Genomic DNA, 27,871 nt, shown 5'->3' on the forward strand with positions numbered 1-27,871 from the left:
CAGATGAGCTTCCCTGAGACAGTTTGTACAGAAGTTCTTCAGTTGTGCAAACCCACAGTTTCATCAGCTGTCCGGGTGGCTGGTCTCAGACGATCCCGCAGGTGAAGAAGCCACATGTGGAGGTCCTGGGCTGGCATGGTTACACATACTGTTGTGAGGCTTTGACATACTGCCAAATTCTCMAAAACAACGTTGGAGGTGGCTTATGGTAGAGAAATGAACATGAAATTCTCTGGCAACAGCTCTGGTGGACATTCCTGCAGTCAGCATACCAATTACACGCTCCCTCTAAACTTGAGATATCTGTGGCATTGTGCTATCTTACAAAACTGCACATTTTAGAGCATCCTTTTTATTGCACCTGTGTAATGACCAAGCTGTTTAATCAGCTTCTTGATATGCCACACCTGTCAGGTGGATGGAGGATTTTGTCAAGAAGAAATGCTGACTTAACAGGGATGTAAACAAATTTGTGAACAAAACGAGAGAAATAAGCTTTTTGTGCGTATGGAAATGTTCTGGGATATTTTATTTCGGCTCATGTCTCATGAGACCAACACTTTGCATGTTGCGCATATATTTTTGTTCGGTGTATTTGAGTATCCCTGGTCTAGAGGCCCATTAACATGTGCAGAGTTCAACTACACACATGTTTCTAGGGTCGTGTTCATTCACCAAATGAAATAAAACAGACTGAAACAGGGAGGGACTAGCTAGACTTGTTCAATGCTTTTCATTGTCTGTTGCGAAACATTTTATAACGTTGTGTAGTCTAATAATGAAGCCAACCTATGATTGTCATCGACACAGTCAGCCTTCTCATGTCTCATCTGGCCACCACATTCACATTGGATCACAAAGATTTGTCTAAACTAGCAATGAAAAACAGTACCAGTCAAACGTTTGGACACACCTACTCATTCCACGGTTTTTCTTTATTTTTACTATTTTCTACATTGTAGAATAATAGTGAAGACATCAAAACTATGAAATAACACATATAGAATCATGTGAGTAACCAAAAAATAATAATTTTTTTTTTATATTTGAGATTCTTCAAAGTAGCCACCCTGGTGTGTTACGGACATATTCAATCATCCTTATCCAGTCTGCTGTTCCCACATCTTCAAGAGGGCCACCATTGTTCCTGTTCCCAAGAAAAGCTAAGGTAACTGAGCTAAACGACTACCGCCCCGTAGCAATCACTTCCGTCATCATGAAGTGCTTTGAGAGACTAGTCAAGGACCATATCACCTCCACCCTACCGGACCCCTAGCCACCTCCAATTTGCTTACCGACCAATAGGTCCACAGACGACGCAATCGCAACCACACTGCACACTGCCCTACACCATCTGGACAAGAGGAATACCCATGTGAGAATGCTGTTCATCGATTACAGCTCAGCATTTAACACCATAGTACCCTCCAAACTCGTCATCAAGCTCGAGACCCTGGTGGGCTCGACCCCGCCCTGTGCAACTGGGTCCTGGACTTCCTGACGGGCCGCCCCCAGGTGGTGAGGGTAGGTAAACAACATCTCCACCCGCTGATCCTCAACACTGGGGCCCACCAAGGGTGCGTTCCGTAGCCCTCTCCTGTACCTCCCTTGTCACACCACGACTGCGTGGCCATGCACGCTCCAACTCAATCATCAAGTTTGCGGTGACACACTACAGTGGTAGGCTTGTTACCAACAACGACGAGACGGCTACAGGGAGGAGGTGAGGGCCCTCGGAGTGTGGTGTCAGGAAATAACCTCACACTCAACGTCAAACAAAACAAAGGAGATGATTGTGGACTTCAGGAAACAGCAGAGGGCACCCCCCTATCCACACTCGACGGTCAGTAGTGGAGAAGGTGGAAAGTTTTAGTTCCTCGGTGTACACATCACGGACAACTGGATTGGTCCACCCACACAGACAGCGTGTGGAAGAAGGCGCAGCAGCGCCTCTTCAACCTCAGGAGGCTGAGAAATTCGGCTTGTCACCAAAAGCACTCCAACAACAATTCTACAGATGACACAATCGAGAGCATCCTGTCCGGCTGTATCACCGCCTGGTACGGCAACTGCTCCGCCAACAACCGTAAGGCTCTCCAGAGGTAGTGGGTCGTGCAGAACGCATCACCAGGGGCAAACTACCTGCCCTCCAGGACACCTACACACCCGATGTCACAGGAAGGCATAAGAATCATAGGACAACAACCACCCAAGCCACTGCCTGTTCACCCCGCTATCATCCAGAAAGGCGAGGTCAGTACAGGTGCATCAAAGCAGGGACCGAGAGACTAAAAACAGCTTCTCTAAAGCTCAAGCAGTTTAAAACAGCCCCACTAACATTTAGCGGCGCTGCCAACATACTGACTCAACTCCAGCCACTTTAAAAATGGAATTGATGGGAAATTATGTAAAAATGTACCACTAGCCACTTTAAACAATCCACTTAATACAAATGTTACATACCCTACATTACCCATCTCATATGATATATACTTACTCCTATAGTCATTTACTGCATCTTGCCATCTTTATGTAATACATGTACCACTAGCCACTTTAAACTATGCCACTTTTTATGTTTACATACCCTACAGTACTCATCTCTATCGGATAAATATACGTAATCACAAATACTATACCAAAAATGGATCAAAATAGACATACTGCACACAATGTCACGCTTACAAATGTATAAACCCCATCATTTCAAATATAATCACTAATATATTGTACAATAATTCTAATTACTTCCCTTATAAACACTGTGTGTGTGTTAAAGGATGTAGTCTGATGAGAATTGTTAGAGTTAGAAATAATATAGTTGAATCTACTTACTGCATTGTCGGAACTAGAAGCACAAGCATTTCGCTACACTCGCATTAACATCTGCTAACCATGTGTATGTGACTAATAAAATTTGATTTGATTTGATTACCTTAATGACAGCTTTGCACACTTTTTGTTTAACACTTTTATGGTTACTACATGATTCTATATGTGTTATTTCATAGTGTTGATGTCTTCACAATTATTCTACAATGTAGAAAATAGTACAAATGAAGAAAAACCCTGGAATGAGTAGGTGTGTCCAAACGTTTGACTGGTACTGTACATATGCTATCGCTCAATTCAATCATGTCTTTCGATATTAAAACAGTGGTGAGAAATTCATATTCTGGGTATACTGTAGGTTTTGCATTTTCTGCATTTTCTGTCACATTGTCAGATGTTACCTCCTCCCCTCAGTATCCTTTTCCACACCAATAGTTGAATTGCAGTTAATTTGTTTATTGGTTCCTTTTTTCAGGTGCCCTAGAATCTACAACATTGACCTTTAGACAGTTTAGGCCACACTGTGATAACATAAGACGTTGACTTTGTCCATTCAGAGTTGAAACTGCTTAACATGCCTCCCCCCTGCCTCTCAATCTGTGTAATGAATGGCTCCCTATATGGTGCACTACTTTTGTCTAGAACCCCCCGGGCCCTGGTCAAAAGTAGTGCGCTATATAGGGAATAGGGTTCCATTTAGAACACAGCCTTTCTCTCCCTTCCTGGCAAGAAGTGTAATAGCATGTCATGTTTTTAATTGCAGAAATACATCCTTCCCCTCATTATGGGCAGCAAAGAGGACAAGAAGCATCTGCAGAGAATCGAGAGCAACATCGCCGAGATGAGTGGCACGCTGACACAGACAGGTGAAGATTAATATCTTCATCACTTCTCCCTCCCTCCTTAACATTTTCCGTCATTTATCTGTCGCCAAAATCGCCGCCGCGTGTTTTTAACAAACGACTCTGCTGTCATTTTGCTTTAATTTGAAATTGCTTGTTTACTGTCAGGCTCGGCCTCAATTAATTACGTTTCGCTGAAAAGCTCTTAACCTCAGAATATTAATGAGGGGTTGGGAAATGACAACTTTTTTTTGTCACTCCCTACCACCCTTCTTCCCTCCTTCCCACCCACCCTCTTTCTCTCTCTATACCGCTGTCTCGCCCTCTGTCTCTCTTTCTCTCTCTCGGTGGTGAGAAAGTTCATTTTAATTTTGCACTGGGAAGTGTGATGCTTGGCGGCTGGTCTCAGCGCAGGGCCTAGTGATTAAGTGTGCAGTGACAGGTGCGTCTCCCATGTAGGACAGGTGAGGAATCTCAACCTGGCTGTCAGAAACTGAGTGTGAGAGTGAGAGAACGTTGGGGGGGAGGGAAGAAAGAGATGCATCCCTCGCTCGGCGTCAGTGTAATTAAACATGGTGGGAAGAAGCGTGAACGAGGGACACCTCAGAGAGCAACTTTTGTCTTATTAGCGTAGCGTTGTTCAACTCTGGGCTGTTTTTTCCCCGTCTCTTTTAATTTGAGCGAGATGGATCTCTTGGTTTGAGACAGAAGAGTTGATCACACTTAGTGAAATAGTCCCGTAAGAGGTATTCGGTTGAATCATGAGAAGAGGAGGTACTGATGAATCAAAAGCATAGTAGAAGCTATACCCACACAGGGCATAAGTATGTTGAACCAACCTATCAACCTCATGTCATTTATTTTCAACATACTGACATTGAACATCAATGAATTTTTGGGTTGAAAAAATGCAAGTTGTCACGTGCATGTTCACCACAAATCAACAACAAGATTTCAAGGGTGGGTTTATTTCAAGTAGGGTTCACATTTGTTGACTATTCAATTAACCCTTTACCAGGGCTTTACAGTGCAACTATTTTACTTGCATATTCACCTAAAAAAAGTAAACTGAAATAAAATAATTAACAAACCTGTTTGAAAAACTAAAACTATACTGAAACTATTAACTTTGACTCCAAAACTAACTACAATAAAAAACATCATGAATTATGTAATGTATTTTTTTTTTTCTGGGGGGGGGGTCAAATTGGGTTTTCAATGGGGTTCTCAAGCTTCTGAATCTGGCTGGTCACATTGAGATTGACTTTATCATTTAAAGATGACATTGCCACAAGCATTACCGTAGATGTTGGCCGCATTTTATTGGTAAGGTTAAAGTATCCGAATGTAGACAGAAGTCCAGGAGTGAAGTCGGGGTGTGTGCATCTGCTACAGCCAAAAGTCAGACACTAATGTGGTTTTCCAACAGCAAGGCTCAGATCAACATGGCAGTGTTGCCATTGTTTCAAACCTGGGTTCAAATAATATTTAAAWTTTCTCAATTACTTCCAAATACATTCAAAGAAAGTATTCCGATTTATATTTTATCTTACTTTTAATGTATTTGAAAATAAACTTGGAAAGTATATGAAAAGAATCAAAAACACTGACTCAAATACACTCCCATGCATTTCAAAGTACTTGAAAATTCTTAAAGCTGTTGAAAGGTTATGCTGAAGTACTGAAATTCCCACCTATGAAATATATGGTTCTCACAAAATGATGTGCTTGCTGGGTATCCTGCACAAAATAACCATAGGACAACCACACTCGCACCAAGCTCTAAGAAACATATGGTTCTCAGAATGTTATGTGCTAGCTGGGATTTGTGTACCTCACTTAGTGAGAGAGGGCCTCAAATATCACATGTACACGACATGACCAAAAGTATGTGGACACCTGCTCGCCGAACATCTCATTACAAAATCATGGGCATTAAAATGGAGTTGGTCCCCCCTTTGCTGCTGTAACAGCCTCCACTCTTCTGGGAAGGATTTCCACTAGATGTTGGAACATTGCTACGGGGACTTGTTTCCATTCAGCCACAAGAGCATTAGTGAGGTCGGGCACTGATGTTGGGTGATTAGGCTTAGCTCGCAGTTGGCATTCCAATTCATCCCAACGGTGTTCGATGGGGTTGAGGTCAGGGCTTGGTTCAGGCCAGTGAAGTTCTTCCACACCGATCTTGACAAACCATTTCTGTATGGACTTCGCTTTGTCATGCTGCATTGTCATGCTGAAACAGGAAAGGGCCTTCACCAAAGTGTTGCCACAAAGTTGGAAGTGCATAATCGTCTAGAATGTCGTTGTAAGCTGTAGCGTTAAGATTTCCCTTCACTGGAACTAAGGGGCCTAGCTTAAAAAGTTAAGCAGTCTAAATACTTTCCGAATGCACTGTAGGTGCAATTTGGACATTATTAATCCCCAGAATGCAACCCACTGTGAAAGGTGGTGGTCGCCGACTTGACAAAAGTGATCCTCTCAGATGCACCTATTGAGATCGGCACGATGCAAGACTTTGCTCTCACACACTCGCGCTTCAAAGCACCTGTTTTTCCCCCAGAAATTGACCCACACTACTACTGTTTACTTGGTGCATCTACGTTGTCTCGCTGAGTCTACCTTTAAACGCAATGTAAAATATATGACCCATCACCTTGGCAAGAAGTGACATCCCCAAAAACATAAAAACTATACATGAATGGCTCCTAGCTTCCCAAGCATAGGTTACTTGCTGTACCGAAACCACTAGAGGTTATTTTCCTGACATCACACTCCGAGGGCCCTCACCTCCTCCCCGTAGGCTGTCTCGTCGTTGTTGGTAATCAAGCCTACCACTGTCGTCTGCAAACTGGATGGTGTGCTTGGCCACACAGTCGTGGGTGAACAGGGAGTACAGGAGGGACTTGTGAGGCATCTGTTTCTCAAACTTGACACTCTAATGTACTTGTCCTCTTGCTCAGTTGTGCACCAGGGCCTCCCACTCCTCTTTCTATTCTGGTTAGAGCCAGTTAGCGCTGTTCTGTGAAGGGAGTAGTACACAGCATTGTACGAGATCTTCAGTTTCTTGGCAATTTCTCACATGGAAAAGCCTTAATTTCTCAGAACAAGAATAGACTGACGAGTTTCAGAAGAAAGTTCTTTGTTTCTAGACATTTTGAGCCTGTAATCGAACCCACAAATGCTGATGCTCCAGATACTCAACTAGTCTAAAGAAGGCCAGTTTTATTGCTTCTTTAATCAGAACAACAGTTTTCAGCTGTGCTAACATAATTGCAAAAGGGTTTTCTAATGATCAATTAGCCTTTTAAAATGATAAACTTGGATTAGCTAACACAACATGCCATTGGAACACAGGAGTGATGGTTGCTGATAATGGGCCTCTGTATGCCTATGTAGATATTCCATTTAAATTCTGACTTTTCCAGCTATAATAGTAATTTACAACATTAACAATGTCTACACTGTATTTCTGATCAATTTGATGTTATTTTAATGGACAAAAAATTAGCTTTTCTTTCAAAAACAAGGACATTTCTAAATGACCCCAAACTAGTGTATGTCTCGTGTTTGAGCCGCTGAATTGCGACTCCACTTTGTCTCTATACTGACACTTTGCTTGTTTGATTACCTTACAGAGGGAATAACTACACTGTTTGTATTCGCCCATCTTTCCAGTCGCCTTGCCATGATTAAATGCGGTGGTACGTGCTTTCAGTTTTGCACAAATGCTGCCATCAAGCCACAGTTTCTGGTTAGGGAAGGTTTTAATAGTCACAGTGAGTACAGAACATATCCAAGTTCAGGTAAATGAAGCAATCTTGAAGCGTGGAATTAGATTGGTCAGACCAGCGTTGTATAGAGCTAAGCACGGGCGATTCCTGTTTTTGTTTCTGCCTATAGGAGGGGCGCAACAAGATGGAATCATGGTCAGATTTGCCAAATGAGGGCAGGGGAGGGCCTTGTATGTATTGCGGAAGTTAGAGTAGCAATGTTCGAGCGTGTTACTCGCTCGTGTACTGCAATCAATATGCTGATAGAATTTAGGTAGCCTTGTTCTCAAATTAGCTTAGTTAAAATCCCCAACTATAATAAATGCAGCCTCGGGATATATGGTTTCCAGTTTGCATAAAGTCCAGTGAAGTTCCTTGATGTCTGTCTTGGTATCCGCTTGCGGGGGGATATACACGGCTGTGATGATAACCGAGGAGAGTTCTCTTGGGAGATAATACGGTCGCCATTTGATTGTGAGGATTTCTAGGTGAGGTGAACAAAAGGACTTGAGTTCTTGTATGTTGTTACAATTACACCATGAGTCATTAATCATGAAACATACACCCACGCCCTTCTTCTTACCGGAAAAATGTTTGTTCCTGTCGGCACGATGCACTGAAAATCCTGTTGGCTGTACGGACTCTGACAGCATGTCCCCAGCTAGCCATGTCTCTGTGAAACAGAGTATGTTACAATCTCGGATATCTCTTTGGAAYGCAACTCTTGCCCTAATTTCGTTGACTTTGTTTACTAGGGATGGGACATTAGCGAGTAATATACTCGGAAGCGCTGGGTGGTGTGTACACATCCGAGGCCTCACTAGAAGACCGCTCCGGTACCTTCTTCTTCCACGCCGTTGTTTTGGGTCAGCCTCTGGAATCAGTTCAAATGCCCTGGGAGGGGAAGACAAGGATCCGCTTTGGGAAAGTCGTATTCCTGGTCATTGTGCTCTCAGAGAGTTGTCTCTCTGATTTCCAATAGTTCTTCCCGGCTGTATGTAATAACACTTAAGGTTTTCTCGGCTAACAATGTAAGAAATAATGCATTAAAAATAGAAAATACCTCACAGTTTCCGAAGGAAATCCATCGGCGCTATCTTACAATATACAAACAAAATATATATTTTTTAAACAAAACTTACACTTTTATTTATTTAGTTCATCTGAAAACAAACTGAAACTAAACTGAATTTCAAATAAAAATCTTAAAACTAATAGAAATAAAAACTGATAGAAAAACACACTATAACAACCTTGCTGCTGACATGCAGTTGGGATTGTATTAACATAAGTAACAATAGTTTTTGAGTGGATTATCCCTTTAATTTTCTAAATGCCAGTCCTTCAGCAATGGTACATTGTTAATATGACAAACTCTTCTTGCAGAGTGATGCCAAGCAGCTAGATAGTTTGCTATCATCTAACAATGATCACGAGTCATGGCTGAATGACAACACGGATAATATAGAGCTGGTGGGATTTTCCATGCATCGGCAGGACAGAGAAGATACGTCTGGTAAGACGAGGGGCGGGGGTGTGTGTCAGATGACACGGATGCTACACTACAGGTCTGTTTTGCTAGCACAGATGGGAATATGTTCCGTGATTCATCCAATGGCATTGAGGAGTATACCACCTCAGTCATCGGCTTCATCAATAAGTGCATTGACGACGTCGTCCCCACAGTGACCATATGTACATATCCCAACCAGAAGCCATGAATTACAGGCAACATCCGCATCAAGCTAAAGTCTAGAGCTGCTGCTTTCAAGGAGAGGGACACTAATCCGGACGCTAATAAGAAATCCTGCTTCGCTCTTAGAAGAACCATCAAACATGCAAAGCGTCAAAACAGGATTAAGATTGAATCCTACTACACCGGCTCTGACTCACGTCGGATGTGCCAGGGTTTGAAAACTATTACAGACTACAAAGGGAAACCTAGCCGCAAGCTTCCCAGTGATGCGAGACTACTAGACCAGCTAAATGCCRTTTTATGCTCGCTTTGAGGCAAGCAACACTGAAGCATGCATGAGAGCACCAGCTGTTCCCAGATGACTGTGTGATAACGCTCTTGGTAGCTGATTTGAGCAAGACCTTTAAATAGGTCAACATTTACAAAGCCGCAGGGCCAGACGGATTACCAGGACTTTTCAACCTCTCCCTGACCGAATCTGTAATACCTACATGTTTCAAGCAGACCACCGTAGTCCCTGTGCCCAAGGAAACGAAGGTAACCTGCCTAAATTATTACCGCCCCGTTGCACTCACGTTGGTCGCCATTAAGTCTTTGAAAGGCTGATCATGGCTCACATCAACTGCATCATCCCGGATACCCTATACCCACTCCAATTCGCATACCACCTCAACAGATCCACAGATGACGATATCTCAATCACACTCCACACTGCCCTTTCCCACCTAGACAAAATTATCACCTATGTGAGAATGCTGTTCATTGACTACAGCTTTGCGTTCAACACCATAGTGCCCACAAAGCTCATCACTAAGCTAAGGACCCTGGGACTAAACACCTCCCTCTGCAACTGGATCCTGGACTTCCTGATGGGCCTCCCCCAGGTGGTAAGGGTAGGCAACAACACGTTTGCCAAGCTGATCCTCAACACTGGGCCCCCTCAGGGGTGCGTGCTTAGTCCCCTCCTGTACTCCCTCTTCACCCACGACTGCGTGGACAGCCTATAGGGAGGAGGTCAGAGACCTGACAGAGTGGTGCCAGGACAACAACCTCTCCATCAATGTGAGCAAGACAAAGGACTGCAAGTCATGGACTACAGGAAAAGGCGGGCCAAATAGGCCTCCATTAACATCGACGGGGCTGTAGTGGAGCCAGTTGAGAGCTTCATGTTCCTTGGTGTCCACATCACCAACAAACTTTCATGGTCCAAACACACCAAGACAGTCTTGAAGAGGGCACGACAACACCTTTTCCCCCTCAGGAGACTGAAAATATTTATCATGGGTCCCCAGATCCTCAAAAAAGTTCTACAGCTGCACCATCGAGAGCATCCTGACGGATTGCATCACCGCCTGGTATGGCACCTGCTCTGCATCTGACCGCAAGGCACTACAGAGGGTAGTGCGTATGGCCCAGTATATCACTGGGGCCAAGCTTCCCGCCATCCAGGACCTATATACTAGGCGGTGTCAGAGGAAAGCCCAAAAAATGGTCAACAACTCCGGTCACCTAAGTCATAGACTGTTCTCTCTGCAGCCGCACGGCAAGCGGTACCAGAGCGCACAGGCTTGGACCAAAAGGCTCCTTTAACAGCCTCTACTCCCAAGCCATAAGACTGCTGAACAATTAATCAAATGGCCACCTGGACTATTTACATTGACCCACCCCCCCCCCATTTGTTTTTACACTGCTGCTACTTGCTGATTATTATCTATGCATAGTCACGTTACCCCTACCTATATGAACAAATTACCTCGACTAACCTGTACCCCCGCACATTGACTCGGTACCGGTACCCCCTGTATATAGCCTCGTTATTGTTATTTTGTGTTACTTTTTATTATTCTTTACTTTTGTTTATTTGGGGTAACATTTTCTCTTTCTTGAACTTGGTTAAGGGCTTGTAAGTAAGCATTTCACGGTAAGGTCTACACCTGTAGTATTCGGCGCAAGTGACAAATAAAGTTTGATTTGATAACCTATGTAATGAAATATACTGTATAGGTGAATTTCTGAAACTATGCCCGACAGTGCAATTATATCCACTTTATAACATTTATTAAACTGTGCTGCAGCAGACTGAAACATTTTAATCATCCCAACTATACTGAACTAAAATATATACGCAACATGTAAAGCTTTATTAGCTGAAATAAAAGATCCCAGACATGTTTGATATGCACAGCTTGTTTCTCTCAAATTTTGTGCATACATTTGTTTACATCCTTGTTAGTGAGCATTTCTCCTTTGCCAAGATAATCCATCCACCTGACAGGTGTGGCATATCAAGAAGCTGATTAAACAGCATGATCATTACACAGGTGCAGCTTGTGCTGGGGACAATAAAATGCCACTCTAAAATGTGCGGTTTTGTCACACAACACAATGCCACAGATGTCTTCAGTTTTGAGGGAGTGTACAATTGGCATGCTGACTGCAGGAATGTCTACCGAGCTGTTGCCAGAGAATTATTATGTTCATTTCTCTACCATAAGCCGCCTCCAACATCGTTTTAGAGAATTTGTCAGTACGTCCAACCGGCCTCACAATCGCAGACCACGTGTAACTACGCCAGCACAGGACATCCAAATCCAGCCATCCGGACAGCTGATGAAACGGAGTATTTCTGTCTGTAATAAAGCCCTTTTGTGGCGAGAATCTCATTGGCTGGGCCTGGTTCCCCAGTGGGTGGGCCTGGCTCCCAATTGGGTGGACCTATGCCCTCCTAGGCCCACCCATGGCTGAGCCCCTGCCCAGTTGTGAAATCCATAGATTAGGGCTTAATTTATTTATTTAATTTGACTGATTTCCTTTGTAATGAGTTACAGTACATATCATCTTTGAAATTCTTGCAAGTTGCTTTCATATTTCTGTTCAGTATAAACTCAGCAAAAAAGACCCTGTCTTTCAAAGATAATTCGTAAAATCCAAATAACTTCACAGATCTTCATTGTAAAGGGTTTAACACTGTTTCCCATGCTTGTTCAATGAACCATAAACAATTAATGAATATGCACCTGTGGAACGGTCATTAAGACACTAACAGCTTACTGGCTGGACTGAGGGCTTCTTTGTAGGCCTGTTGTTAGGCAGGTCCTCACCAGACATCACCGGCAACAACGTCGCCTATGGGCACAAACCGACCTTCGCTGGACCAGACAGGACTGGCAAAAAGTGCTCTTCACTGGTGAGTCGCTGTTTTGTCTCACTAGGGGTGATGGTCGGATTCGCGTTTATCTTTGAAGGAATGAGCGTTACACCGAGGCCTATACTCTGGAGCGGGATCGATTTGGAGGGTCTGTCATGGTCTGGGGCGGTGTGTCACAGCATCATCGGACTGAGCTTGTTGTCATTGCAGGCAATCTCAACACTGTGCGTTACAGGGAAGACATCCTCCTCCCTCATGTGGTACCCTTCCTGCAGGCTCATCCTGACATGACCCTCCAGCATGACAATGCCACCAGCCATACTGCTCGTTCTGTGTGTGATTTCCTGCAAGACAGGAATGTCAGTGTTCTGCCATGGCCAGCGAAGAGCCAGGATCTCAATCCCATCCCGTTCAGGGACACATTATTCCATTTTGGTTAGTCACATGTCTGTGGAACTTGTTCAGTTTATGTCTCAGTTGTTGAATCTTGTTATGTTCATACAAATATTTACACATGTTAAGTTTGCTGAAAATAAACGCAGTTGACAGTGAGAGGACGTTTATTTTTTTGCTTTGTTTATATCATCCAGTCAAACAAACTGTATTACCTACAGTCAAGGAAAGAATGTGAACCGAAAAGTGGTCATACTGTCAGTTTGATTGGATCTTACCGTTCTATTGTGTTTTAGGAAGGTGGGTAGCTGGCAGTCGGGTGCGTGTCGATTGTATGAGATTGTGTGCAAGGTGTGCCTCCCGCAATCTGATTAACAAATGAGTTATTTTATTGTCATTTTGGCRCCAGCTATGCAAACACATTTCCTCCGTATAACATAAGTCCTGTTTTGTTTATTGTTAAAGAACCGATTCCATGATAAGAGTCCCTTGTATTCCGTAGGGAGCTGATATTCCAGACCTTAAGCCCTCTCATGGAAACCCACTGTCGTTTCCCTCAGTCACCACGGCAAACTAATTTGCTGTGACTGCAGTAGCCAAGCTGCTATTGTAGTTAATGACTGTTGCAGTTAACAGTTGGGGAGAGGGTTTGCAATTACACTGAGAGCCACCCCCCCCTTCTCTCCCTTTTTCTCCTCACAACGCTGAGTAATAGCGTCCGACTGCCTGGCTGCCAATTGCTTGAACCCCTTTTGTTAAAGTTCATGTATTGCTCTAGTGCCGGGCGCAATGAAGTGATGTATCCTTTTGAATACAACTGCATTACTCTCTTCGCCCAGAGTAGGGCCTTGACTCCCATTATGATTTCCCTACAACTTCACACGGACAATTAATGAATGGGTCTTGGAAGCACTTCAGCACACACAGCCTGTAATGGAATTGTGCGGTTGTTTGGCCCTCTTTGTCAGTGGGAACCATATTGGTGACCAGCTGGCCATTAAAGGCGGAGACAGGCCTGGACATATGTAGTGTACATTATATGGAGGTATTTACTGAATAATTTACTGAATACACAATGTCGGCCACTTCGGCAGCAGCTGCGAGTCCCTGCTCTGTCTCTCAAATTCATGCTCTTGCCCAGCTACAAAGTCTCCTTCTGATGATTCAAGCCAGACAAAGTCATTGACCTCATTATTATTGGCTTCATATCTGCGATAGCGAGGGGTAACAATACACAGTGGCTAAGAACTGGATGGACTAAAATGGTGGCATGCAAGATCTGCACAAGAAGTTTACTCTTTGCGCCTCAGTCTCAATTATAATTTTGAAAGTATAGTCTTAGTGGCTAGCGACTTCACTCCAACATCTGGAATTGTTGATGTATTGCGGTGTCGTCGCAGTAGCCATTTACAGTAATGAGCATTGGGCAACTAAATGTGTAGTTTACATACCCTGAAGTCACTAACACTTTTTTGGGGGGGGGGAGACAAGGTTGTGGGTTCTGGAAAATTGACCCAGAGTCAACCTTAGGGTTGCAAACGTTCCTAAAAAAAAATACAGAAATTGTTTTTCCAAAATAATGGTTTGAGGATTTTAGATTTCCTGCTTATTCCCACTTTATTCCCACCGGGAATCTTTCAACCAGAATTTTCCAACGGTACAGAATGTCACCTTTTATTTGAGAGTATTTTCATAAATATCTGTTTTTAACATTTAGAAATGAAAGCACTTTATATATCTTGTCCCCCCCCCCCTTTTGAAGAAGTCGTAAGTATTTGGACAAATTCATGTATAGTGTATTAAAGTAGTCAAAAGTGTAGTATTTGTTGCATATTCCTAGCATGCAATGACTACATCAAGCTTGTGACTACAAACTTGTTTGATGCATTTGCAGTTTGCTTTAGTTGTGTTTTGGATTATGTTTTGCCCAATAGGAACTGAGTGGTGATTAATGTTTTGTGTCATTTTTGAGTAACTTTTATTGTAAATAAGAATAGAAGATGTTTCTGAACACTTCTACATTAATGTGGATGCTACCATGATTACTGATAATTATGAATGAATAATGATGATCATACCCCCACAATCATGAAGAAATATCAAACCCTCCAAAAAATGCGAACCTCTCACCATTACCAATAACAGGGGAGGTTAACAGTTTTCGGGGCGTATGATCTTTGTGCCTCTGTTCATTTCTCACTCATCATTATTCACAAATCATTCATGATTATTCCTGATCAGGGTAGCATCCACGTTATTGTAGTGTTCTGAAACAGTTCAGAAACATCTTATATTCTTATTTACAATAAAAGTGACTCCAAAATTACATGATTCACCATTCAGTTCCTATTGGGCAAAACACGATCCGAAACACAACCAAAACCAATTGCATTCTGCAAGTTTGTAAAGTCACCAGCTTGATGTAGTCAATGTGTGCAAGGAATATGGAACCAAATACTAAACCTTTGACTACTTTAATACACTATAAGGGAATTTGTCCAAATACTTATGACTTCTTCAAATGGGGGGAGRAAATACATTAAGTGCTTTTGTTTCTACTAAACCATGTATGAAAATACCCTCAAATAAAAGATGACATTCTGCACTGTCTCCTCATTTTGATCTCAAATCAAAAATGCTGGAGGATAGAGCCAAATGTAAAAAATGTAGCTTCACTGTCCAAATAAATACGGAGGAGAGTGTATGTCAGGTGACCTAAAGTTTTTGCGTCAGGGTCCCATTTTCGTCAAACTGATGCTTATAGCTCAGCACTGGCACATTGGTGTCTGTCCAGTCTAGCACACTAGGCAAGCTTTTAACCATGCGCTGACACCAACCTCAAGTGTAGGCAGCTACAATATCTGTTGATGTTAATGCAATTAGGCTTGATTTAACACTTTGCACGACAGTGATTTATATGAATGTTTATTGTCTTTCGGTAATAGAATCAGTCGGTGAAACGTAATGCATTGTTTGGTAATACACGTGCGACTGGAAAGCAAGGGTCCAACAAACTGGGGCTCGTGTTGTTTGAAATCATACACCCTCTTCTTACACCAACACTTGAAATAATTCAATCTTCAAAGTCAATGAGAAAAGAGCAATATTTATTGGGATTAGGCGGGACATTTTGTCTGGCAGCCTCCACCCAAATGAGGCATTTTTTCCCCCTTTGTTGATCGTTTGAGGATTTAAGATGCATTTGAAGCCAGTGTCTGCATGGATAATGGAAGGTTAGAGACTGTTATTTGATTTAAGTTCAGACACCAGAGATTAATATCTTTATTTTACACGTCAAAAATATCCCAAAGCATCTATGACTGAAAAGCTGGGGCCAATTTGACTGGTTATTGGATATCATTATAAATATCAAGAGGTCAACTTTAATAAATGACTTAGGCCTATACTTTTTATTTTTTGTATTGTTTTTACAGATATTGTATTTGAGTTGGACTTCTCTGGACTAACTTAACTGAAAGTAAAAATGTTCCAGCTTCCTCTACTTTATGCTTCCACTAAATAAAACTTTAGTATCAGCTGACATCCAGCGTTTTAAGTGTACTTGTTGTCTCTGTTTGCAGTGACCCAGCTCCAGCAGACCCTGGCTACAGTACAGGACCTCCTGGTCCAGCAGCAGCAGAAAATGCATGACCTGTCTCAGGAGCTATCTACCTCTGAGGTACGACATCATCAGACTTTCACACACACACTCAAACACATATGCTTAATCTCACCTGTCTCTCAGGCTACTGGTGCCGTACACACTAGTCTGGCTCAGACCTGGGTCAAATACGTAGATCAAATACTTTATATGTATTTGAGTGGTGCTTGATTTTTTTAGTTTGCAACTTTTGGGACAATTTTATTGGTTCTGTTTTACTGGGGAAACAAAAAATGCAATACAAGTATTTGAAATTGTTTGACTTAGTATTTGAACCAGGTCTGGTCTGGCTACAGCCAGTGGTAAAAAGAAGTAGAACACACTCCACCTGTCGGCTGTTTTTAGTGGATAGTTCAGGGTTTTGTTCATAAGGCACCAAATGAAAGACAACGCACTGACGCAGGGAGGGACTACTTCGTTTTCCATTGTGAAACATTTGAAAATGTTTTCCGATGCATGCCCTAATGAACATGACCCAAGACAGAGGATTTATTTGGCTCATCGCGCTCTAGAGACTCCTTGGGGCGGGGCGAGCGCATGCAGGCTGACTTCGGTCGTCAGTTGAACGGTTTTTCCTCCGACACATTGGGGGTGCAGCTGGCTTCCGGGTTAAGCAGGCGGTGTTAAGAAGTGCGGTTTGGTCATGTTTTGGAGGATACATGACTCGGCCTTTGTCTATTCTGAGCCCGTTGGGGAGTTGCAGCGATGAGACAAGGTTGAAAAAGGTGGTTCAATACACATTTTATTTGTCACATGCTTCGTAAAACAACCGGTGTAGACTAACAATGAAATGCTTACTTAACGTGCCCTTACCAACAATAACAACAACAAAAAAGCACAAGAGAATTTCGACACCATCTAAGGGATGGGCATTTGAGATTATTTCACAATTCAAATAATGTCATGAAATTTGTTCAGGTATCAGGATAGTCTAAATAATATAAATAAAACACTCTCAGCTCTTGACCAATCAGACTGACTCAAATGCACATGGCAGTTGTAAACAGCGAACAGGCTGCTTTTCACTGTTGGTTTTAGCCAAACACTACGGGGAAAGAGAAGTCTGATTTTCGCCATGATAGAACTGTCTGTATGTAGCCTCGCTACTTTTATAGCCTTGCTACTGTATATAGCCTGTCTTTTTACTGTTGTTTTATTTCTTTACTTACCTATTGTTCACCTAATACCTTTTTTGCACTATTGGTTAGAGCCTGTATGTAAGCATTTCACTGTAAGGTCTACACCTGATGTATTCGGCGCACGTGACAAATAAACTTTGATTTGATTCTATTACAAAAAAGGTTTTCTGATGAGTGTTTTGCATTGCTATGTGTCAAGTCTTGTGGAAACTCGGTTAGGTGAACACCTGTAATTGCTATTTGAAGCGCCGAAAATAGCATACCGATGTCAGGGCATACTGGAGGGCTAAATGCACAGTATTAGCTCAACACGTTATAAAAACTACATTCAAAGGTTTGTTTATTAAATTAAGTCAAATGTCATGGTATAACCATGTAGGTAACAATGACACAATGATAATTACATTTATAACAAAGCTTTTCAATTGTCCAAATAGGCCTACACATTTATTTGCTACCAAATGTACTCACTCAAGTAATTGATTACTAACGTCCGTTTGGATATCTGGATAGATATCCCTACCACCATCTCAGATTGTGKAAAATGTGTTAGAAACATAAGATTAGCATTCCTGAAACATTATTTTGTTCAAATATAATTTGATCTCTGAGAAAATTAAGCAAATTGATTGAACAAAACATTTTCATATTAATTTATAGGATTCATATAATCTTCAATAAATATAGTACCTAACATCTGATTTGGACCATAATTCTTCCTAACAATGAGTATCGCATGAGAAATCCAATAAAATGATCAAAATCCACCCACAGATCCCCCACACCCTAATCCCATCCCAACCCAACAACCAGTATACCATATTAGTTCTCTGTCTCACAAGTAGTATGGTGCTGTGGTTTGGAGTATTGCTTCTTCATCCTATGTAATGTATTCCCTGTGAATCTGGTGATGCTTTTTTTCTCTTCTCCCTTTTATAGAAAAATAAGCCTTTGAAGTTGCTTGCATTATTTTCCATAAATGAATGTCAAAGTACCAAGTTTCACCCACTAGATGCCACTGTTCCTGCTACTGCCACACCCTTTTATAAATTGTGCTGGTCTCTAGTCTTTATTAAATGGATCACAACATTTTCTTAGCAACTTTGGGTATAAAACCAATAACTTTTTCTCATGATGAAAATAAATTGTGTGGCCAGTTCTCCATGAAAGCAATTCAGTTTGTCATCTCATCATGACATCCATGATGTTATCATCTTCTGCCATAACTCTGTTCTTGGCTTAAATTTTATCGTCCGCTTTCACAATCCACAGTTACAACCGTTTAGGTGCTAAGGGCCGAATAATTGTTTTAAAACTCGTCATGTCAAAAAAATTGGTGAACTTAAGTGCAAGTATGAAATGTTACTTGTTCTTTATCACGCTGTCATAAATCGTTTTATGATCATCGGCCCAAAAAACTCCCTTGGAATCAAGACCATCTCAGACAATGTTTTATGTCCACAGCTTGTTAAGCACATGGGGTGTTCGTCTGTAGCATCTGGATGGCGCAGGAAAACATATGCGTACGCATCTGTTTCGGCAAACGGCAGAGAAAAATATGAATCTCTCCCCTGGATGAGGTTAATCAAAACCGCCGACTCATAGTTCATTTTCGAGTGAGTCTCTCTTGCCCCCACGCCGCTTCCTAAACTGAGTTGAAAGGATATTTGTGTTTTTGGGAGGGAGGGAGGGAGGGGGTGGACAAAACCCTAACTGAGCCACTATGCAAACAGAACTTTGTGTGTACCATTTTTCTTTGTCCTGGCAAGCCCCAGTCCGATCCAGTCACTGTTAAGCCCACTTTAAACAATGAACTACATCTGCAGCACTGGAGAACAAGAGATGTTTTTTTTTGCCAAAACACAGATTGGATTAAAAAGTGCCCGCTTCATTTGCTATGAGTGCCTTGTTGGAAGGCGGCAGTGTATAAAAAGTATATTTCACATCAAAACACCCATTAAACAAATCATAAACTCTGCTTTATAGCTATAGTGTTGATCTTAAATTTTCCACAGAGAGACGTAGAAGCCCTGTTGTACCCAGGCCATATGGGAAATTGGGAAATTGTTTTCAGGTCCGGAGCGTGTGATTAAGAACACATGTTGGAGCTGCCGAGCTACTTATCGTTTGCAGTTAGCGGCTTTCTGGGTTTCTCCCCTCGCCGCTCAAAGTGCGCCACTCTTGGCAATTATACCTCAACGCGGAAATGTGCATTTAACCCGAAACACATGCCGACTTCTGTTTCATCAGCTGCTAAGTAAACAGTTCTTAAAGTTTGGAAACCGCTGAATTGCAATGTGAATGGCACCCCAACACAAACTGACTGGGGATGTCATTATACAAGTGAGAGATTGCGCACACACACTCAAACACACATATATTATATATTTCTGCCTACAAACCTCAGAGGGCCCGGCAAAATATACTCTGAGTGGGTATTTACTCTATAATCATGACTTATTTTGAAAATGATCACCTAGCTACATCATACCACTACTGTTAAATGCCTCGGTGAAGAATGAATAGGCTTCAGGGTAATTCGTCTCCAATGTTAACAGGAGGGGTAGCCCCCTATTTTGGTCCCATTATCATTACAAATCTGCCAGTTAACTGTGTTTGCTCCGCTGTCTCAATTCAGTGATAGTTCTCTTTATTAGTGGCTGCACATAGAAGATTAAGAAACTGCTGTTCTGTACCAGAAGAAGCACTCTGGCACTGGGAAAGTAGAATAAATAGACTGAAATCAATTGRGCCCGTGTTTTCCCTGGAAAACGCTCCTCGGGGATTTCTTTTGAAGCTAATTCTACCATAAATATACATGCATTACAAGGAAAAAGACAACACAGTCGGCTGGTGGAGTAACTGTGAATTAATTTGCCTTTAGACATTTTGAAACAAGGCTTGTTAAGATCCTATCTGTTGCTAATGGTCCGTAGGCATTTTATCTTCATTTATTTCACGCATTGCCATCCATGGAGGAGTTGTTAGATTTTTTTCTCTCTTTTGCTCGTAATATATTTTTCTGGAACCACTTAGTTAAGCAGCAGAAAGGGGCTGACCCCTATCACACCCAAGCAACCACTCAAGACAGATTAGGAACACAGCTATTACACCAGTTAGGAGGAAACTGTATAGCGCTTAACAGCACTGGTCATAGATCAAAGTCTCCGTTCTTAAGCCAGAGTACGCAAAGTGATTATAGGGGCAGTTATAATCATATGAATAGAATTAGAAGATTCAATTACGTGCATGTAATGCTTACTATGCTGCTATAATGCTTTCTGTACATTACTTTATTATGAACATGGTGTCATGCCACACTTGACAAAGGAAATGACCACATGGCTATTTCTGAAATCACAATGTCAACATGACATACCACCTTATGTTCAGTTAGCATGGTGTATAATGCCAGCTGACATATGTCATGTTGCCATGAATAAGCGTGGTTATAATGCGGAAATATTGTGTCTGCGGACAAAACTACCATACGGTTGCGTCAACTTTCGCTGTAGTGCACTACGTAGGGAATAGGGTGCCATTTGGGTTGTATCCACAGTTTTAAGTAGGCGTCGTGACTGTGAAGCGTTTCCCTGTTTCTTAGGTAAGAGTTTTACGTCTTGGAAGTCTAGAAGAAGACTCAGCCTGTGGAGCAATAAAAAAAAATCTTTCCAAAGGTAAAATGAGAGAGAAGCACATTCCAACCTTATTATGTGGGGGGCCTTGGGGAGACCTGGGATTAAGATGGTTCTAATGAGGTGAACCCTGAATGTCTTCACCAAGGCTCCGACCGATGCACACCCAGGACGGTTTTGGGACTGTATGTATCAAGCGTCTTCGAGTAAGAGTGCTGATATTAGGATCAGTTTTGCCTTTTAGATCACAATTCATAAGATTTCATGGACAGGGGGCACCTGATCCTAGATCAGCACTCCTGAGAAGCTTGATACATGCGGCCCCTGATGTTCCCTGGAAAACACCGCACCCTCCCTCCCTCCGATGTAAATGAGTCTGATCCCTCTCAGATGTGATTCAATTAATTTCTCTTAGATTTAATTACAATTGAAAGAGACCAAGTTATCCGTCTCACCGTGATAGGGTGTCTCAGCTTCCTAACTAGCTGCCTCTAGTGAGTCTGGAGTTCTTAATTACAGTTTTTTAGTATTATTTTATCCTGCTTTCCCCACTTTGTTTTTCTCCTCTTCTCTGGTCCCATCCATATACCGCCCTTCTCCCCTTCAGAAACAAAGAGGATAGGGGTGCAGGTCTGTTCGGTTAGACTACCAAGGGTCCAAAAGCACCTGCTTGTCCAGGTGAATATGGGCTGGTTTTAAGAGTATTTTCCCGGTTGAGGAGTGACATGTTCATTACAAATGCTAAAGTGTATTTGTCTTTAAACAAATGTGGATTTTCACTAAGACAGTGATAGCTAAAAGCAATTTGGTTCACGCTGGCTATTGCAGTTGCATAGAAGGACTGAAATGTCATAGAAACAAACAAAATCGACGCTATTGGCTACATGTTCACATATTGTGTCTTTCTTTTGACGAATGACTTCATACGTCTGCTTGGAACAGAAATACAATGGATGGATTTTTTTTAAATTATTTGCTATTCAAATATTGCCAGAGGCCACTACAATTAGCCGTCATTCCCTGTCGCAATTCATGCCATGCCAGCCTGTGTGTGATAACACTCACCTTTGATAAAAGAAGAAAAATAGCTGTCAACTTATGGTTGCCTTATGACTGCCCCTATTGTTCAGGATAAGGTTCATTATCCAAAACTGCCATCCTGCCCTAATCCATTTTTGGAAATATGGAAAACTATGTAAAAATTGGAATGATCCACAGTCAAGTGAAACCCAATTTTTTTCMGCACTACTTTTGACTAGGGCCCATAGGACTCTGATCAAGAATAGTGCACTATATAGGGAGTAGGGTGCCACTTGGGAAAATACCACTACCTTTTTGCAACGATCCTGTCTACAAAGATGAACTCTAGTCCAGAGGCTTGTTGTTTGCCCCCACCCCTCTCCCATCACATGGGGACTTGTATGTATACTCACAAGCTGTTGTGATATGATTACACACCAGCTTGTGTGGCATTCGGCATTTGCTCTGTTTGTTTACATCGCTGCCCTCTCAACCATTCTCTCGTTTGAAAGTATTATCCTGTTAGGTCGCATGAACAAATGAAGATCAGAGATGTAGCAACATGCTTGATGAAAGTAGCTTTCTGTCCTCTTTAATGTTGCTTATGGACCTAGACTGTACTGTACTGTACTGACCCATGGTATGTGATAGTTTATCTTTCCTCTTCTTCCAATAGGCATCCTCTTCAACCAACCGCATCCTGGATACCCAGACCATCGGCGATCTGAAAGCTGAAATAGGGTCATTGAAGGGCTTGCTTCTCGGCAGGTAATAACTCAAACACTGTGGTTTCATTTAAAATGGCACCCTATCCCCTATCTAGTGCACTACTGGCGAAAGGTAGTAGGACTTGCCTTGTTAAATTAAATAAAAAATATATAGGGAATCGTTATCGAAGCTCATCATACTACCTTCCTCCGCAGCGCCTTCAGCTCTACCCCGTTTGGCACTGTCTGTCTGTCACAGCATGAAAATGGATTCTGTTTTGTAATAGTCATTAGCATGCATGATTATGTACTCAGTGCCGCTAATGAGGCTCAAAGCAACAGTTTACGTCGGAAAAATCAGCCAGATGAAAATTGCCTCAGAACTGTCAGGTTGTACATGTTTTGTTTTCCTGTGTACATCCTAATAAGCTTTTAAGTATTTTGTTTCACTCTCCTTTGCCTGACTTTCACAATAAGTTTTGCGTAAGGGGTTAATCAGCGAAGAAAAACACAGAAGCACCATCTGTCGCCAAACTTGTTCTCTCTCTTTCCCTATTTTCAAATGACCTGATTAGGCAGTAAACATTTTGTATTCCTTTAGTGCAGATCCCTTTTAAGGCGTAACCATTTCTTTTTGATCTTGAAAGAATTAATGAATATAATTTAATATCTTGGCCAATCTTTAGCAGGTGTGGAGAACATCTGGCTGTTGAAAAAAGCACAATCTATTTTTCTCTTATTTATTTATATATATACACACACACACACACACACACACATACACACACACACAGAGAGAAGGCCAGCATCCCGGAGTTGCCTCTTCACTGTTGACGTTGAGACTGGTGTTTTTCGGGTACTATTTAATGAAGCTGCCAGTAGAGGACTTATGAAGTGTCTGTTTCTCAAATTAGACACTCAATGTACTTGTCCTCTTGCTCAGTTGTGCACCAGGGCCTCCCACACTTTCTATTCTGGTTAGAGCCAGTTTGCGCTGTTCTGTGAAGGGAGTAGTACACTGCGTACGAGATCTTCAGTTTCTTGGCAATTTCTCGCATGGAATAGCCTTCATTTCTCAGAACAAGAATAGACTGACGAGTTTCAGAAGAAAGTCTTTGTTTCTGGCCATTTTGAGCCTGTAATCGAACCCACAAATGCTGATGCTCCAGAATACTCAACTAAGTCCAAAGAAGGCCAGTTTTATTGCTTCTTTAATCAGAACGACAGTTTTCAGCTGTGCTAACATAATTGCAAAAGGGTTTTCTAATGATCAATTAGCCTTTTAAAATGATAAACTTGGATTAGCTAACACAACGTGCCATTGGAACACAGGAGTGATGGTTGCTGATAATGGTCCACTGTACACCTATGTAGATATTCCATTTAAAATCTACCGTTTCCAGCAATAATAGTCATTTACAACATTAACAATGTCTACACTGTATTTCTGATCAATTTTATGTTATTTTAATGGACAAAACATTTGCTTTTCTTTCAAAAACAATGACATTTCTAAGTTAACCTAAACTTTTGAACAGTAGTGTATATATATATGTGTTCCCACTATGAAAAACAGTGATCTTTCCACTGTGCTTATTTCGATTTTCAGTGTACAAGTTTTTGATTGTGATGACAACATTTTGACTTGGATGACATGATGTGTGTTGAACGAATATCCCTGCCTTCTATCCCTCTCCAGGAGGCAGTTCCCCGCATCACCATCCGTCCCAAAGATTCCCTCCTGGCAGATGCCCCTTAAGCCAGCCACCATCTCCACCAGCTCTCCTTCCATCAACCATACCAACAGCAGCAGCGACATCTCCCCCGTCAGCAACGAGTCGGCTTCCTCCTCCCCCATCAAAGATGGCCGCCACAGCCCCCAAGATGCCCTGGGAGGTCCCGACGGAGCCCACGGCCTCAACGGAGAGAATGGCGTGGGGCTGGGAGGAGGAGCCACACTGCCCCCCCTGGACCTTAAGGATCAGGTCCGCATGGAGGTGCAGGGTGAGGAGGAGAAGAAAGAGGAGGATGTGAAGGAGGAAAAGGAAGATGAGGAGGATGACGTGAGCCATGTGGATGAGGAGGAGCATCTGAGCGTGCCAGCGGAGGATCGTCGAGGGGGGGACGGACAGATCAACGAACAGGTGGACAAGCTGAGGAGGCCCGAGGGGGCCAGCAACGAGAGCGAGGTGGATTAGACCAGACTGTGAGCACAAAGCACAACAAAACCCCTTTTTCCTTATGGTTCTCACTTCATTTGAAGGTCCTGTTTCAGTCTGGTCCCATTTGACCATCCTTTCTGTAACTGTACTGTTTTGCCTCTGTTATATAGTGAACAATCTCAATTATGAGCGAAGGTTTAAGAAACACAGCAAAAAAAGGTTAATGTTGGTGTGTCTGGCCCTTGTAAGCACCTGGCTTACATCAATTTACTATTCATCATTCAAACAAAACGATTGCATGCCTGGGAAAGTAATGTTAAGTTTCTGCAGGATGGGGGAGATAAGAGCAATATTCAATACAAATTACTATCAAAAATGATTTGCAATCCTGCTTTCTCTTATTCCTTGTGTGGCACTTGGTACTGTCAATTTTCATGACTGACAATAATCACCTGGTGTAGTGAGCTTGGTTTGCAATGTATTATGGTATCTGAGCTCATTTGAAGAATAATTTGAGGTTGTCTCCCAAATGGCACCCTATTCCCTATGTAGGATGTGTCCTAAATGGCTCCCTATGTAGAATGGGTCCCAAATGGCACCCTATTCCCTATGTAGGATGTGTCCTAAATGGCACCCTATTCCCTATGTAGCTTGTGTCCCAAATGGCACCCTATTCTCTATGTTTTGACAAGGGTCTATAGAACTTTGGTCAAAAGTATTGCACTATATAGGGAATAGGTTGCCATTTGGTACTCATCCTGAGTAACCTGTTCTGTTCTGCTCCCCTATATTCTTCAGTTCTAGGTCAGGAGTCAGACGGCTTGTCCCCCTGTACTCGTCTCAAAGTCACCCCAGAGATCACTGAAAGCATTACTGGGACTGCGTCTGAAACGGAACCCTAACCCTATACGATTCACTACTTTTGACCAATAGTAGGGCACTCCATAGGGAATAGGGTGCCATTTCAGACGTAGCCTGTCAACAGAGCCGAGGGAGAGGACAAGCAGCGTTAGGCTAGGGCAGCGTTAGGCTAGGGCAACGTTTAGGATCTTTCATGTGTCCCCTCACATTGGTGTCAGTCTGTCAATAATTCAGAAAGGCCAGGAGGTGGCATTTGGGCTGAAATAAAAGCCTTGAAATTTGAGATTAGAACACGATGACGGGTTTTGTTCCACGAGCGTTCAAGAGCGCTGAAAGGAAGGGAAGATAAATGTGTTTTTTTTACCTCTCTAAAGGGGCTGCCTCGTGCATTCTGTCACTCTGTATGTGGTGAGAGAGATCCCAGCCTGCCTCTTCAGCTGCATCTCAGTCTCCAGCAGGGCTAGCTGAATTGGTTTATGAAGTATGTTAATAATCAAATGATCAACAAATAACAGATGTATTAGTTCATGCAGCTTGAAATGTCAAGGAGGCTAAAAGCGGAAATCTAATCGCGAAAGCCCTGTTGTATTATATTTTATTTCATGACAAACCCTCCGGTCCAAATTATATAGGCCTCCTACAGTGAGTAATCTTTTACGCTAAAATGGCGCCAATATTTTGTAATTAAACCGTATAAAACAATGGATGTCGCCATGGATGTTGTGGCAGGTGGGAATCTAGCTCTGAAGGCAGAGGTGGGGGCGGGAGGGGAACTGAAAGTAATGTATGAATACTTACCTTATTAAATTTCTCACTCGCCAGCTGATGAGAGAGAGAAAAAAGGTCCACGAGTGAAAATGAGGGTATCAGCTCTCTTGTGGTATTTTAACTTGCATCAAAGGGCCTTCAAAGTAACAATAACGGTAGAGGTAGGTGAACCTTTCTAAGTGGCAGCAGTCATACTCCGCAAACGCTGTGTCTATTAGAATAGAAGTAACAGGGTAGTAAAGAATCTGAAGTATGATACTGTCATGAGAGATTTTTTTGTTTGCAATTGTATTTGACTTGATCTGACATTCTAATCTATGAATTTGTCTGCGAATGAAGACCACTTGCTGATAATGTGGCAGATTGCTAAAATGAGAGGTCCCCAAGTGTCACTCATGCCTTTTAAACTACTGTAGTTTCACTGACTGGTCCTCTATGTATAAAATGTACCCAGCTTATAATTGTGACTGTATGAGCTTCTGATATCAAACAGAAATGTATATTATTGTAATAAATTTGGTTTATCTCAAGTTACTTTAATTGTCACTTCTTTATCGAATGAATTAGGCCGTGATTCAATCTGACACTGGGGTATAGCGCCATTGTAGGGGTGTGTAACAGTACACATATTCGTAACAAACTGTTTGGTAAGGGGACTTTGGTTCGGTCCGCACTGTGAACCTGAATGAATACATTATTTTTTAAATGACAAAATAATAACACTAGGCATATAGGCTATGCCTACACTGCGTTGTATATCTGACTCTTGAGTAAATCTGAGCTGAAAAAACAAATAAAAAGTCAGGCTATTCCGTTAAAGCAACTAGAGTTTACGCGCAGGTTGTAATCAAAATTCTAATCGTAATTGCCGCATTTCAAGCTGTCTATTTGTGAGACGCAGCCGGGAACTAGTTCTGTACGATCATGGCGAGTGGTGGGGTCAATAAACCAGAATTGGAGGATCCTCAATCATCGTTTAATCTCCAGTTTGGGAACATTTTGGCTTCCCAGTAGATTACAACGGCGATGGACAGAGAGTTATTGGATAAAATGTTAACAGTATGTCGCCACTCTCAATGAAAATTGCCTATGCATCTGCCAACACCTCAAATGTGTTGATACATTTACGCCGACATCACCGCAGTATACTGGAGCAAGATGGAAACGCAAAGAAACAACACAACATCGTCTCCCCTCTGCATTCAAGCAGCCCTTTGCAGCTGATTCTGACTGG

At 42.2% G+C, this 27,871-nt stretch overlaps 1 protein-coding gene across 1 annotated transcript in view; it reads left to right on the forward strand.

Annotated features, from left to right (window-relative positions):
• The window catches only part of pex14 (peroxisomal biogenesis factor 14), a 102,396-nt gene extending 77,009 nt beyond the window's left edge, over positions 1 to 25,387 (forward strand). The window contains exons 6-9 of the mRNA XM_023991144.1: positions 3,596 to 3,698; positions 16,266 to 16,363; positions 22,816 to 22,907; positions 24,546 to 25,387. Coding sequence (XP_023846912.1) covers positions 3,596 to 3,698; positions 16,266 to 16,363; positions 22,816 to 22,907; positions 24,546 to 25,044 — 792 coding nt within the window. The 3' untranslated portion in view covers positions 25,045 to 25,387. The remainder of the gene's footprint in view (positions 1 to 3,595; positions 3,699 to 16,265; positions 16,364 to 22,815; positions 22,908 to 24,545) is intronic.
• The last annotated feature ends 2,484 nt before the right edge of the window (positions 25,388 to 27,871 follow it).

This window comes from Salvelinus sp. IW2-2015, linkage group LG7 (genome assembly GCF_002910315.2).
Source record: "Salvelinus sp. IW2-2015 linkage group LG7, ASM291031v2, whole genome shotgun sequence".
In the NCBI taxonomy this organism is placed as follows: Eukaryota; Metazoa; Chordata; class Actinopteri; order Salmoniformes; family Salmonidae; genus Salvelinus; species Salvelinus sp. IW2-2015.